This window comes from Sapajus apella, unplaced genomic scaffold (genome assembly GCF_009761245.1).
Source record: "Sapajus apella isolate SASKATOON/1434 unplaced genomic scaffold, GSC_monkey_1.0 scaffold33, whole genome shotgun sequence".
Taxonomy (NCBI): Eukaryota; Metazoa; Chordata; class Mammalia; order Primates; family Cebidae; genus Sapajus; species Sapajus apella.
In genome coordinates this window covers 11,101,964-11,117,251 of record NW_022436973.1, presented here as the reverse complement: position 1 = coordinate 11,117,251, position 15,288 = coordinate 11,101,964, and the positions used below count along the sequence as shown (strand labels likewise).

The 15,288-nt window shown below is 42.4% G+C and overlaps 1 protein-coding gene across 7 annotated transcripts in view; it reads left to right on the top strand.

Annotated features, from left to right (window-relative positions):
• The window catches only part of TM9SF4 (transmembrane 9 superfamily member 4), a 53,867-nt gene that overhangs the window by 7,449 nt on the left and 31,130 nt on the right, over positions 1 to 15,288 (top strand). For 5 of the 7 annotated variants that reach the window (XM_032295279.1, XM_032295282.1, XM_032295281.1 and 2 more), the window contains exon 2: positions 13,683 to 13,796. In XM_032295279.1, coding sequence (XP_032151170.1) covers positions 13,683 to 13,796 — 114 coding nt within the window. Of the gene's footprint in view, positions 1 to 731; positions 872 to 12,257; positions 12,503 to 13,682; positions 13,797 to 15,288 lie in introns of those variants that run through there. The other 2 variants (XM_032295283.1, XM_032295280.1) reach the window with 2 other exon arrangements.

The window sequence follows — 15,288 nt, the reverse complement described above, 5'->3', positions numbered from 1 at the left end:
ACCACTGCACTCCAGCCTAGGTAGCAGAGTAAGGCTTTGTCTCAAAAAAAAAAAAAAAATGGTGACTGTCTTTTAGAAAAAGAATGTAGTCTATTAAGAAAAATGCTGCTTTTGCAGTAGGAAAGGCATGGAACAGGAACCAAAAAGGCTGTTCAGATTGGCCAGATGTATTGCTGCTAGTTGATGCTATTTATGGGAAAGGAGATTGCAAGGCAGAGGGCTTCAGAAAAGGTTGACTTCTGGTTACAGAGAAATGTGAGTCAATGAAATAATTTTTAGTTCTCAGAGAAACTTCCTATTTTCTTTGGAAGATGTTAATTGTTCACACCTTTTAAACTGGGTGGGGTGAATTTGGAGTGGTTAGGGTACTTTTTAGTCCTAGCAGCCCTTCATTAGACAGCTGTTTGGGGCAGATATTTCTGAGTGCCCAACCCTCCCCACCTCCAAGAATACAACAGGGAGGGAAAGACCTTGATTCTTGGTTCTCTTGAGCTTTATAACGTTCCAGGTCACCTGTATCTTTGCCAGTGATGGAGTGTTAGATTACAGCACAAAAGGCTTCTAGATTGCCATCACCTTGTTCCTTTGCGGTCTTGTGACTTGCGAAACAAGTAGCAAAAGCAAAATGATGTTGAATGGGCTGGTTCACATCTCTTAGGACTCCTTGCATGGCAGTGAACATGCAGAAGATGATTACTAAATATTTAATTGACTTTTCAGACTGAACCTCACATGGGAGTTAATGAGGTGATCAATTAAAAAGTAAAAGAAGATTTAAAGGAATTTCCTAAGAAGCAGGTTCTTTGCTGCTACTTTACAGAAAAGAACTGCAGACCAAATATCTTCTATCAGGCTGTCAGGAATATAGAAGGTGAGGAAGTCAGAATCATAAAAAGTTGGAACGGTATCCAAGGGTTTTACCAAAGGCCCATGAACCTCTAGTCCTTGATTCTCTGTGTATTGGAATATTTTTTCTGAGAGGAATATCTGTAGCTTTATTAAGTTTCTCAGAGGGATTTGTGACACCCTCTCCAAGATTAAAAATTGCTGATCTGTCTGCTTACCCACAAACCTGGTGCCAGAACCCCCTCTCATAATTCTTACCTTAGATATCCTACTCTCTGCGCATCTTCAGTGGAACTCATCCAGGTATTTTCAGAGGCAACCCATTTCCTTCGCTTCTTAAAATACAAATGAATAAGGTATCTTTATTTTTAACTTTTTAATTTTTTTAGAGACAGGGTCTCACCCTGTCCTCCAGGCTGGAGTGGAGTGGTAGAATCACAGCTCACTCTAACTGCAGCCTCAGACTGGTGGGCTCAAGTGATTCTCCCACTTACAGATGGTAGCTACCACACCCAGCCTAAATGTATTTTTTTAAAATTTTATTTATTTATTCATTATTTTGAGACAAGGTCTCACTCTGTTGCCCAGGCTGGAGTGAAGTGGCGTGATCTCTGCTCACTGCAGCCTCTGCTTCCCCAGCTCAAATAAACCTCCCACCTCAGCCTCCAGAGTAGCTGGGACTACAGGCGAGCACCACTGTTCCTCACTAATTTTTTGTATTTTTTTGTAGACACGAGGTTTTGCCATATTGCTCAGGCTGGTCTCAAACTCTTGGGCTCAAGTAATCCACCTGCCCCAGCCTCACAGGATGCTGGGATTATAGTCGTGAGATACTGCGCCCGTAAATGTATTTATTTTGAATAAGGGGGATCCATGTACGTAGAAAAAAGTATTAAAAAGTCATAAAAGCATCAAAACATTAATGTTGTATGCCATAAATATATTCAGTTTTTATTTGTCAGTCTTTAAAAAGCTATAAAATGGACCAGGCACAGTGGCTCATACTTGTGATCCCAGCACTTTGGGAAACTGTATTGCTATAAAGGAGTACTTGAGACTGGGTAATTTATAAAGAAAAAAGATTTGGCCGGGTGTGGTGGCTCATGCTTGAAATCCCAGCACTTTGGGAAGCTGAGGCGGGTGGATTACTTGAGCCCAGGGGTTCAAGACCAGCCCGAGCAACATCGTGAAACTTGGTCTCTACTAAAAGTACAAAAATTTGCTGGGCCTGGTGGTATACACCTGCAGTCACAGCTTCTTGGTAGGCTGAGGTGGGAAGGTCACTTGAGCCTGGGAAGTTGAGATTGCAGTGAGCATCACTGCACTTCAACCTGGGTGAGACCCTGTCTCACAAAGAAAAAAAAAAAAAAAAAAAAAGACCCTGTCTCAAGTAAAAAGAGGTTTATTTGGTTCAGGCTCGTCAGGCTGTGCACAAAGCATAGTGCTGGCCTCTGCTTCTGGTGGCAGAAGGGAGCTAGCATGTCACACGGTAGTGGAGGGCCAGTGGAGAATATGAGCACATGTGAATGTTCGCCAGGCTCTTTTAGACAATCAGATCTCATGTGAACTCAGTGAGAACTCACTAAATACTGAGAGGACAGTACCAAGCCATTCATGAGGGATCCACCCCTGTGACCCAGATACCTCCCACCGGGCCCTACCATCAACATTAGGGACCATGTTACAACATGAGATTTGGAAGGGACAAACATCCAAACTATATCAGTGACTACCATTTTATATCCCTGCCAACAATATATGAGGGTTTCCGTTTTCTCCACGTTCTGGTCCACACTTGTCTGTGTTTTTGAGTTTAGCCATTCTAATGGGTATGTGGTGGTACCCCAGTGTGGTTTTGGTTTACATTTCCATATTGACAAATGATATTAAATATCTCATATGCTTATTAGCCATTCATATATCTTCTTTGGTGAATGTCTATACAAATCTCTTGTCCATTTTTTAATTAGATTGTCATTTTCTTGTTAAGTTTTAAGTGTTCTTTGTATAGTCTGGATACAAATTCCTTATCAGATATGTGATTTGCAAAGAATTTTCCCCTAGTCTCTGGCCCATCTTTTCATTTTCTTAGTGGTATCTTTGGAAGTGTAAAAGATTTTTAATTTTTATGAAATAATTTTTTTTAATGGATTCTGGTTTTGGTGTTGTATCTAAGACATCTTTGCATAACCCAAGATCACAATGATTTATTATTTTTCCGTCTAGAGGTTTTTTAGTTTTAGCTTGTTTAGTTCTGTGATCCATTTTGACTTAATTTTTGGGTGTATGTTCTGAGGTTCCATGTGCATATGGCTACCCAATTGTCCAAGCATTATTTTTTGAAAAGACTTATTGTTTTTCTATTGAATTTGCTTTGGCAGCGTTGTTGAAAATCAATTTACAGCTAGGCATGATGGCTCACGTCTGTAATCCCAGCACTTTGGGAGGCCAAAGTGGGCGGATCACCTGAAGTTGGGAGTTCAAGACCAGCCTGACCAACATGGAGAAACCCCATCTCTACTAAAAATACAAAATTATTAACCAGGCGTGGTAGCCCATGCCTATAATCCCAGCTACTTGGGAAGGTGAGGTGGGATAATTGCTTGAATCTGGGAGGCAGAGGTTGCCATGAGCTTAGATCGCACCATTGCACTTCAGCCTGGGCAATAAGAGTGAAACTCCGTCTCAAAAAGAAAAAAGAAAGAAAGAAAATCAATTTACTATAAATGTGAAGATTTATTTCCAGACTTTTAATTCTGTTCCACTGAGCTATATGCATATTCTTACCACACTGTCTTGATATTGTAGCTTTATAATAAGTTTAGAAATTATGAGTGTAAGTCCTCCAATTATGTTTTTAAGGCTGTTTTAGATGTTCTGGGTCCTTTGTATTTTTATATAAATTTTAGGATCAGCTTGTCAGTTTCTACAGAAAACCTGCTGGAATTTTGGTAAGGATTGCATTGAATCTATAGATCAATCTGGTGAGAATTGACATCCTGACAATACTGAGTCTTCCAGGAAATCTATGAACATGGAATATCTCCCTAATTATCCTCTTTCATTTCTCTTAGCAATTTCAGAATTTTCAATATGCAAGTCCTTTTAAAATATGTATTCCTAAATATTTTATTCTTTTTGATACTAAATGGAGCTTTGTTTTTAGTTTTATTTTTGGATTGTTGTTGCTAGTATGTAGAAATACAATTAATTTTTATATATTGATCTTGTAGTCTGACCTTGCTCAACCTGTTTATTAGATCTAGTGGTTGTTTTATGTAGTCCTTCTGATTTTCTAGATACAAGATCATGTGATCTGCAATTAAAAGCACTTTTTGCTTATTTCTTTTAATTCTTTTTCCCCTATGCTTCTTCAGGGAGGCCCTTAATTATTAATACATTTGTTTTAGTGCACTGGCTTATATATAGTGTTGAATGGAAATGGCAAGAGTAGGCATCCTTGCCTTGTTCCTGATCTTAGGGGAAATAATTCAGCTTTTCACTACTGAGTGTGATGTTGGCTGTGGATTTTCATAGCTGCCCTTTATCTGATTGAGGAAGTTCCTTTCTAGTCCTAATTTGTTGAGAGTTTTAATGATGAATATGTTGGATTTTGTCAAGGGCTTTTTCTGCATCTATTATAACGATCATATGGTTTTTGTCCTTTATTCTATTTATCTGGTATATTACATTAATTGATTTTCAAATATTAAGCCAACCTGAGATAAACACCACTTGGTCATGATATATAAACCTAGATTCAATTTTCTAACATTTTGTTAACAATTTTTTCATCTGTTCATCATCGTCATGAACACAGAATAGTTGTCTATAGTTTCCTTTTCTTGTGATATCTTTGCCTGGCTTTGGTATATGGTTCTTAAAAATTTATTTAGACTCTTCAGGGACCGGGAGAAGCCTGGAGAAAAAAAATAATAGAAAAAAAAAATTTCTTTAGACAAATGAGACAAGGCTATACACAAACTACTATACTACCCTTGACTAATTTTTAAATATTTCGTAGACAGGGTCTCACTATTTTGTCCAGGCTGTTCTCAAACTTCTGTCTGTCCTCAAGCGATTCTCCTAGCAAAGTGCCGGGATTGCAGGCGTGAGCCACCATGCCTGGCCTGGATAGCTCTCTGTTTTAATGTGTAGTAGAACAAGTCTGCCTTCATTATGCCCCTTTTCAAAATCATCCCAAAGTAAAGGACAAATACCAGATTGACTACAATCGTTTGTTAAAAGAAAGGCATTGAATTAGGGGAGAGAATCCTGGATTATATGACTCCTGAAGTTCTTTTAAAAACTTTTTTTTTTTAAGACAAAAATCTTGCTCTGTCACCCATGCTGGAGTGCAATGATGTGATCTCAGCTCACTGCAACCTCTGCCTGTCAGGTTCAAGCAATTTTCCTGCCTCAGCCTCCCCAGTAGCTGGGATTACAGCTGCTCACTACCACACCCAACTAATTTTTGTATTTTTAGTAGAGACGGGTTTTCACCATGTTGACCAGACTAGTCTTGAACTCCTGACCTCAGGTGATCCACCCACCTCGGCCTCCCACAGTGCTGGGATTACAGGCATGAGCCACCATACCTGGGCCTAAAAATTGTCTTTTTGACCCTATCAAACCCAACTTGGAATGGACCTTTGCCCTGTTTTGTTCTACTTTTGAGTTACTTGGGTTGATAAAATGTCGAATGTTTCCAAGGGAATTGTGAACTTCATGAGCTTCAAGGGAGGTCATGAGACTTCTGATTCACCCTGTTCATCAGGACAGAGACCTCCTCTGCCACCTCCTCCCATGGTCACTCAGCTCACAGTGACAGCTTTTCGCTGGCTGCATGGCTCTCCTGTTGGAAGAGCCCTTAGAGCGGACCTGCTACATCTCCCTTGCAGAGTCCTCCTTGGTTCTGCTTTCTTGTGCAACCCAAAACAAGGCCACCCTACCTTAGCAAGCACCTACTATGTGCCAAGTGCTCTATGAACTAATCTTTACCACCATCACCCTACCATGAGGTTCGTAGTATTTTCCTATTTTACAGATAAAAAACCAAGACTCAAAAGAGTTTTAAAAACTTACCCAAAGTCACACAGCTAGGAAGTGCTACGTCTGGGATTTCAAGTCATACCTGTATGGCCCTCAAAGCCTGTGCTTCTTCCAGTACACCAGTGGTTTTGAAAGTGTGATTTCGAGAGCAGCAGCATCTCCTGGGAACTTGGTAGAAGTGCACATTCTCAGGCCCTGCCCCAGATTCAGGTGTGTTAGTAAGCTCTTCTGGTAATTTCCATGTATGCTCAAGTTTCACCACTCATGCCATGGCGTTCTGCTTCTGCACCTGGCTGCTGCTTCTCTTCACATATGGCCAAGAATTCATAAGTAATTCTCTCTTTTCTTTTCTTTTCCTTTCTTTTCTTTCTTTGTCATTCTTTATTTCTTTTCTTTCTCTTCCTTTCTCTTTCCTTCCTTCCTTTCTCTTTTCTTTTTTTTTTTTTTTTGAGACACAGTTTTACTCTGTCACCCAGGTTGGAGTGCAGTAGTGTGATCATGGCTTACTGACTCAGGTGATTCTCCCACCTCAGCCTCTCTAGTAGCTGGGACTACAAGCACATGCCACCACGCCCAGCTAACTTTTTGTATTTTTGGTAGAGGTGGGGTTTCAGCACGTTGCCAAAGCTGGTCTCAAACCCCTGGGCTCAGGCAGTCCATTCACCTCTGCCTCCCAAAGTGCTGGGATTATAGGCATGAGTCAGCCTCTGCACTGGGCTAGATGATTTCATTTATCCTCATGAGGTGTCAGATCTAGGACTGGACATTACTACGTCTCCAGAGCAGAAGCGCGCTGCACGCAGCACCCATACACACGCACACAGTGGTCAGAGTGATCTTTAAAACTGCAAATGTGATTTATTCCTTTTCAACGTAAAATTTCTCAAAGTCTCCTCACTGAACTGAGAACAAAGCCCAACAATTGCTACGCATAGGATGGTCCATGAACCAAAAGTGTCATCATCACCTAGGAGCTTGTTAGAAATGCAGAGTCTCAGGCCCCGTGCAGACCTGCTGAATCAGAATCTGCGTTTTAACAAGGTCACCAAGTGATTTAAATACACATTAAACTTTAAGAAGCATCAGCCTATACATTATCTGTCAAAAGCTCATAGTTGCCACCAGGCCTGAGAGCCTGTGTTTTGCTCTTCCTGGAACCCTTCTCTCTTTTCTCTCCCCACCCTTCAGGTCTCAGGGTAGACTTGAGTTCTTAGATTTGCACACCTTCCCTGCCCCAAGACTGGGTATATTGCTGCTCTCCTGTACTCCCCAACATACTGTTCTTAGCCAACCTGCTGAGAGCATCTGGGACCTGGTGTTGTGATTGGCTGATGGCTCGTCTTGTGTCCCCCCCCCCCCCACCTAGATAAAAAGCCTGAAAGTTCCATGTGGGCATGTATTCTTTGAGGCTGGCACAGTGCCTGACACATAATAGGTGCTCAGTAAATAGTTGGTGAACTAATTTCTGTACTGGTTTGAACATGGGCTTTGGGCTTTGCCGGAGTATGAACCCTGACCCAGCCATACTAAATCCTGGTTAATCTTAATACTGGTCAATGCTAATCCAGAGAACCTGTCTGACTCTCAGTTTCCTCATCTGTGAAATGGGAGTAAGAGTCCTTACCTCATAGGATTGTTTTCATTGAGGTATTCCATGGAAAGAACTAGAACTGTGCTTAGCACATATCAGCATTCAGTAAATGTTAACTGCCATCATTTCAGTCTCATCATTTGTAATGCAAGTCACCTGCCTGGAAAGAGCATCCTTGTTCCTTCACATTCTAGCTGGATGTCCTTGGGCAAGTTACTTAATCTCTGGGTCTTAGATTAATACCATCTACGAAATGGTGACCAGAATCTCCAGGTAGCTGTAGTTGTGAGGATAGCACAAATCAATGTTTGTCAGTGCTCAGCAGGGTGCAGGGACTTGGTAAGCAGTAAGTGGAAGGAAGGAACCAGGTTTGTCACAGTGCCTTGTACTCAGGAGGTGCTCAGTGACTCTGGCTGCTTGTTTTTTGGTGTTGTTTTCCTGCTAGGGTATTTTTCTTGTGCCTTTTTGGTTTTGTTTTTTATGTGTGGACTTGCTTCATTGGTTTGAGACTGAAACAAAAGTATACCGAAGTCTTTCAGGATTTGCTTTTCATTCCTCTGCAACCTGAGCTTCTCAGAGAGCCCTTGAGTTCCCTAGGGTGGTGTCTGTCAACTAAATCTGGAGGATTCCATTTCAAAAGAAGGTAGAACTGCTTAGATTTAATTGCCTTGGTAACCAGAGGAGATTGTGATCCCCTGCACTGGTTTCAAATCACATATCAGATGAGACCAAAAGGTCTGGTGTCCAGCTTCTTAGGAGGAGGCATTCAGAACACAGGTTATTGATGAACAAGAAGTAGTGATAATCATACCTTACATATAAGGGTTGTGGTTACTGGTTATTAAATGCTTTCAAATCCATGTTCTTTTTTGAGCTTCACTTCTGCCGCATGAATCCATCCTAGTAAATGAGGACACAGCCTAGCAAAGTTGGAGTTCATTGCCCAGTGCTGCACAGCTGAGGGGAGGATATAACTCCCTGGGTTTACTTTGGGGCTCCAGGCTCAGTGCTTTCCCTAGCAGATGACAGCCACCCTATCATTGGTTGTCAAGATGCAGGGTTTTTGGTTTTTGTTTTTGTTTTTCTTTTTTTTTTTTTTTTTTGAGATGGAGTCTCACTCTGTCACCAGGCTGGAGTGCAGTGGCACAATTTTGGCTCACTGCAACCTCCACCTCCCAGGTTGAAGCGATTCTCCTGCCTCAGCCTCCTGAGTAGCTGGGATTACAGGCGCCCACCACCATGCCAGACTAATTTTTATTTTTATTTTTGTATTTTAAGTAGAGACGGGGTTTCACCATGTTGGTCAGGCTGGTCTCGCACTCCTGACCTCGTGATCCACCTGCCTTGGCCTCCCAAAGTGCTGGGATTATGGGCATTAGCCACTGCACCTGGCCTAATGCAGTTTTAAATCTAGTCAAAGAGAAATACTGCTACATCCCTTCTAAGAGGTTTATATCATCTGGGATAGACACTTCTACCTAAGCAGTGGCTTTTGACCCTGACTGCACTTTAGGATGACCTAGAGCAGTGCTGCTTAAACTTTAACTTGGGGAACTTGCTGAAATGCAGGTTCTTATTCATTAGTTCTAGGGTAGGGCCTGAGATTCTGCATTTATTTTTTTTAAATAAAATTTAGGGGGTACCAAGTGCAACTTTGTTACATGGATAGATTGGGTAGTGGTGAAGTCTGGGCTTTTAGTGTAACCATACCTGAATAATGTACATTGTATCCAGTAAGTAATTTCTCATCCCTCACCACCCCCACCCTTCAGAGTCTCCAATGTCTATTCCACACTGCATGTCAATGTGTACACATTATTTAGCTCCCACTTATAAGCGAGAACACACAGTATTTGACTTCCTGTTTCTGAGTTGTTTCACTTAATGGTCTCCAGTTTCAACTATGTTGCTGCAAAAGACATGATTTTGTTCTTTTTTATGGCTAAAGAGTATTCCATTGTGTGTGTGTGTGTGTGTGTGTACGTGTGTGTGTGTGTGTACATATATACAGTGTCCCAAGCCCTAGGTCTCCCTGGAGACTTCGAAAGAAAAAGTGGGAGGTGCTGCTGGAAAGACACTGGGGCCGGCAGGTGCAAGTTCCTCCATACCAAGCTAGGATTGCTCTAACGTCAATGTTCAGAACAGTGATGTTTTCTTTCGCCTTGTTTATTATTTAAGTGGTATAAATACTATATAATCCTTTCAGAAAATTAGAAAATACAGATACACAAAAAAGGAAAAAAGTTTATCACTAAGATAATACATTTTGCCTCCTAAATATTTTTCCAAAGATAACTTTAAAAAAGGAATCCTGCCATATACTGTTATAGCTCCTGCTTTTATTATGTAAATTCAAAGTTTGAACATTCTTACTCAAGAAACTTATTGGCTGGGTACAGTATATCCCAGCACTTTGGGAGGCCGAGGCAGGATTGCTTGAGCCCAGGAATTTGAGACCAGCCTGGGTAATATAGGGAGATGCCATCTTTACAAAAGATTAAAACATTTGCCGGGCATGGAGGCATGTGCCTGTGGTCCCAGCTACTTGGGAGGTTGAGGTGGGAGGATCCCTGGAGCCCAAGAGGTCAAGCCTGCAATGAGCCGTGATTGCACCACTGCACTCCACCCTGGGCAACAGAATGAGACCCTGTCTTAAAAAAAGAAAAAAGAAACATATCATCACTTTCAGTGACTATTTAAATGGATATATAATAATTTAACCGATTCCACTAACATTTGATATTTTACTATTGTTAAGTAATGAATCTTTTTTTTTTTTTTTTTTTTTTTTTTGAGATCGAATCTCACTTGGTCACCCAGGATGGAGTACAGTGGTGTGATCTCAGCTCACAGCAACTTCTACCTTCTGGGTTCAAGCAATTCTGCCTTAGCCTCCTGAGCTGGGGTTACCGGCATGTGCCACCACACTTGGCTAATTTTGTATTTTTGGTAGAGGTGGGGTTTCACCATGTTACCCAGGCTGGTATCAAACTCCTGACATCAGGTGATTTGCTCACTTTGGCCTCTCAAAGTGCTGGGATTACAGGCGTGAGCCACTGCACCCAGTCAGTAGTGAACTATTTTAAAGAATGCTATTGGTGAACAGCCTTTCATGTACACATTTTAGCATACTTAACATATTTTTCTTAACATGCCTAGAAGCAGAATTACAGAGTCACAGAGAATGTACTTTGGGGGACTTTTAGATACAGAGTGCCAGGTAAACCCGCTGTATCATTCCAGTTTATAATCCCTACAGCTATGTGAAAATACCAAGACACTGACATTTTAATATCTTAAACAGTGTCATCGGATACAGTCATTAGTTCTAAGTTGAACTTCTGAATTGCTTTTGGTTGCCAACTTAAGCATTATATTCAGATTCTAGCATATTAAAAAAATATCCTTTGCTATTTTTCATCTCTTGATCACTCTAAGATAAATTGGTTTGTGGTTTGTCGATATGATCTTTGTGTAAGGATTGTCTTTCTACATTGTTTTTCAAAAGTTCAAGGTTGAGGTTTTGTTTCATTTTGTTTTTTAACAACTTTTGGGTGGCAGTTTATGCCCACAATACAGGATTTGCCTTCTTTATATTTTGGTTAACTGGAATTCAGGCACAGAGGGGAATTAGAGGAAAAAAGAGGGCAGGGTTTATTTCAATCACATGACACACTTGCATTCTAACCAACGACACATGAGCGTTGGCAGAGGGTTTCTAGGAGGAAAGCCAGAATCTTCATACGGCTGGCTGGTCAGGTGGAGGAGATCCTCTGACACAGAGGAAATCAGGTGCTGTACCCAGCCTGCAGTTGGTAGGCTTTCCATCACTACTCAGAGAAAGAAGAAAAATCGATTTGTTTTTGTATTCAAGCCAATCCATAGTATGAAACCCTCCCTTTGTACCTGCATAGAATGTGTCTAGAGGGATTTCCAAGGAACTGGTGATAGCAGTTGTCCATGGGGACCGGGGTGGGAGGAAGATTTATTTTTCATGGCATACCCATTTGTACTGTTTGAATTATTTACTGTAATTTACCTTTTCAAAAAATTCACACCAGTTGCTTTTAAAAATCCTTACTCATTTATGGTTATGCAAGATGTTAGCACTAGGGGAAACTGGGTGAAGAATGTATGGGAACTTTCCATAGCATCTCTGTAACTTCTGTAAATCTAAATTTTATTAAAAATAAAAAGTTTTTTTAACAAAGGACGGGGGGGGATGCGGAATACTGTCTTCCTATCCAGAATCCTGCCGCATGAGGCAATTTACCTACTAGTCTTGTCATTTATTTTAAAGATTTTCCTGTTCTCCAATTCATCTGGCCCCCTGATTGTCAAATATAATACACTTGTCTTAACCACGGCACTGTGTTTTTTGGGGTCAGGCTTTCATAATGAACATCAGCTGGCAGATACTTGTAAACATTCACAATGAATCAGAGGAAGAACTCCATGAATATATTGCTTAAAAGACTTTGACCTTATGTGTCTACAAAAGTGTACTGAATTCAGAACCTTTTACAAATTCAGAAGCTTGTAAAGGCATTTTTTTCCTCAACTTGTAGCCCAGGTAAAAGTACAGGTCAGTCTACATTTTTGTCAAGCCCCCTCAGTGATCGTGATTTCCTATAAAACTGAGTTTCACAGTGTCGAGAGAGAGAGAGGGAGAGGGAGAGTGTGGAGAGAGAAAAGAGTGTGTGTGTGTGTGTGTGTGTGTGTGTGTGTGTGTGTGTGTGTGTACACAGATGATCAAGCGGCTGTGGCCCGTGTCCAGATGGGAGGAAATAGGCATCTGAAGTGCAGCAGCAGTGAAAGGTTGGGGAGAGCCTTTCACGGTCAAATGCAGAAACTGACTTGAGTTGGTGATTCAGACGTGTGGAAGACAAAAGTTCCTTGTTCAGACCATAGAGAGGGAAGAGAGTCCAGCAGCTCTTCTAGTTCCTTGCAGGGGTGAAGCACTATTATTAAGGGAAAGAGATGCAATGGACCTTTCTTGCCTTTGATTCCCAGGTGCCTATACTGCATGCAGATATTTCCTGAGTGCCCATGCTGTGCCAGGCACTGTTCATGGTGCTGCTCCCACAGAGATCACATTCAAGTGGAGGGGACATGCAATACACAAACAAACAGATAATGTAGTTCATGTCAATTAGATAAGTCCATGAGGAGAAATAGATAAGGGGCTAGAGAAATGGATAATGGGAGCCCTCAGGTTGTCCTTTAGATAGAATGGTCATTGCAGGCATCTCTGAGGAAGTCATATTTGAGAGAGACCTGAATGAAATAAGAAGGAGATGCGCTGTTGGGCACGGTGGCTCACACTCGTAATCCCAGCACTTTGGGAGGCTGAGGTGGGCAGATTACCGTAGGTCAGGAGTTCAAGACCAGCCTGGCTAACATGGTGAAACCCTGTCTCTTCTAAAAACAAAAATTAGCTAGGTGTAGTGGCAGGCACCTGTAGTCCCAGCTACTCGGTAGGCTGAGGCAGGAGAATCACTTGAACCCGGGAGGTGGAGGTTGCAGTGACCCAAGATCGTGCCATTGCATTCCAACCTGGGTGACAAGAGCAAAACTCCGTCTCAAAAAAAAAAAAAAGAAAGAAAAAGATGTGCCATGTAGGTGCCTGTGGGAAGGGCATTTCAGCAGAAGGCACGGTAAAGGTGAAGGCCCTGAGGGGTGCAGAAGGGTTTGTTGTCAGGACAACAGGGAGCCCCATGTGGCAGAGGAGGGTGGGAGGTGACAGAGGCCAGCACGGTTTTGGAGAAGCCTGTACGAACATCTCTTGGTAACATAGGAGCTTTTTGACAACTTGAGCCAGTTGCTATACAGAGAAATGGGAATTAGTTAAATGTCATGGAGCTTTATTTCCTGCTAGCTGTCCTGGGAGTTACACACTGCAAATGGTTAAAAGAACATTGATCCAGAAGTGGGGAGATGTGGCTCCTGTGTGACAGTCTTCCCTTTTGCCCAGATGTTAATTACTTTGTGGCTCACTCCTGGAAGTGCAGAGTTACTGTCTTGTGGCACTCTTGAGGGCACTTGGGAGAAACATTTACAAGGTCTTCAGGCTTCATGGGCCAGGGGTGGCGACACGGGGTCAGTTCAAAAAAAAAAAAGGTGGTATAACTTGATCTGCCTCAGGATGTTCTTCACTTCTCCCCAATCCAACCGTGGCCTCTCTTCTGAGCAGGATTGGTTGCCGTGGTCTTTACTGCTTCTCTCCCTGACGTGTGAAACAAGCGCCTTCTATGTCCCTGGGGTTGCGCCAATCAACTTCCACCAGAACGATCCTGTAGAAATCAAGGTAAGTGTGTTCCTGAATTTTTGGAGGCTCTGTGCTAGACAGCCTGGCTGGAGCACCATGGTGAGCTGTTCATGTCCATCCTGTGGTTGCAGAGAACAAAGAGTAGTGCCAGTTACCTCGGGAAGAAAAGGGTTCGCTGCGTACTGCACTACATAGCCCCACAGTTCCAGGAACTCTGCCTCTCCCTCTCCCTGCGCCTCTGGTTCTCGGTCCCCTCTCCATTTCCGGTTCTTTCTGTGTCTCTGTCGCTGGGTATGCTTATGTACATGTGCATCTCCGTCCCTTTTGCACTCTCACTTTTGCTCTCAAGCATTCTGTCTCTGTCATGTATGTGTCCATCTCTTTTTGTGCCTTGGGCGTGCTCCACCTGCCTCTTTGGCATCTCTGCCTCCTTTTCTCACCTGCTCCATCATCTTCTCTGTTACCAGCTTTGTCTGCATAACTCCTAGCATCTGCTCATATTGTTCATATGTTGTGAGCATCTCTCTTCCTTGGCAGTCAGACTTGTAACTTGCAGGAACAGTCATTAAAATAACTTTTATTGGGGTTATTTACATGCCAGGCATTATGCATGGCTTAGCTCAGCACGCCCACCAAGAACCCACTGGGGCTAATTCCATATGTTACACAGATTTCCTATTCATTTTACAGATGGGGAAACTGAGGCCTGGGGAGGAAAATTAACATGTTCAAGGTCACATAGTAAGGAAGACACAGGGTTAGTTCAAACCTCATCTCTTTTTGGAGGAGGCATAGTCTTTCTCTGTTGCCTATGCTGGAGTGCAGTGGCATGAGCATAGCTCACTGCAGCCTTGACCTCCCAGGCTAAAACGATCCTCCTGCCTCAGCCTGCCAAGTAGTAAGATTTTATTTTTTTATAACATGGAACTACGGGTATATACCACCATGCCTGGCTAATTTTTTTTTTTTTTTTTTTTTTTTTTTTTTTTTTTTAGTAGAGATGAGATGAGGTCTCACTGTGTTGCACAGGCTGCTCTTGAACTCCTGGGCTCAAACGGTCCTCATGCCTCACCCTCATGCTGGGATTATCAGGCATGAGCCACCACACCCAGCCCCAGATCCCACCTCTTAACCACTGCAGCACCTTCTTCCCACTACCTCTGCCAAAAGCTCCCTCCAGAGCAGAGCAGTGGCCTGGGGGTACCAGGGCTGCTCTCGCTTCCAGTCCCATATAGCTGCGTACGTAAGGGTGGACACCTTGGGTGGGAAGAGAGGAGGTGGGAGACAACATAAAGGGGAACACATTGCTCTGTAATGTGCATTCTTTTCTCTTGTCCTGAGTGAGAATGCTAAGAAACACAAAATTGTTACAACAGGCAGTAATTTTTTGTCCATTTTTCCTCAAGCAATTTATGAAGGGCTTAATAGAGGTCCTTAATCTCTGTAGTCTCACATCCAGAAAGCTCTGAAACTCAGTTTTTCCAAACTCATTGAAGGCAAGAGCTGACCAGAACTGAACATGAAGCTGTTT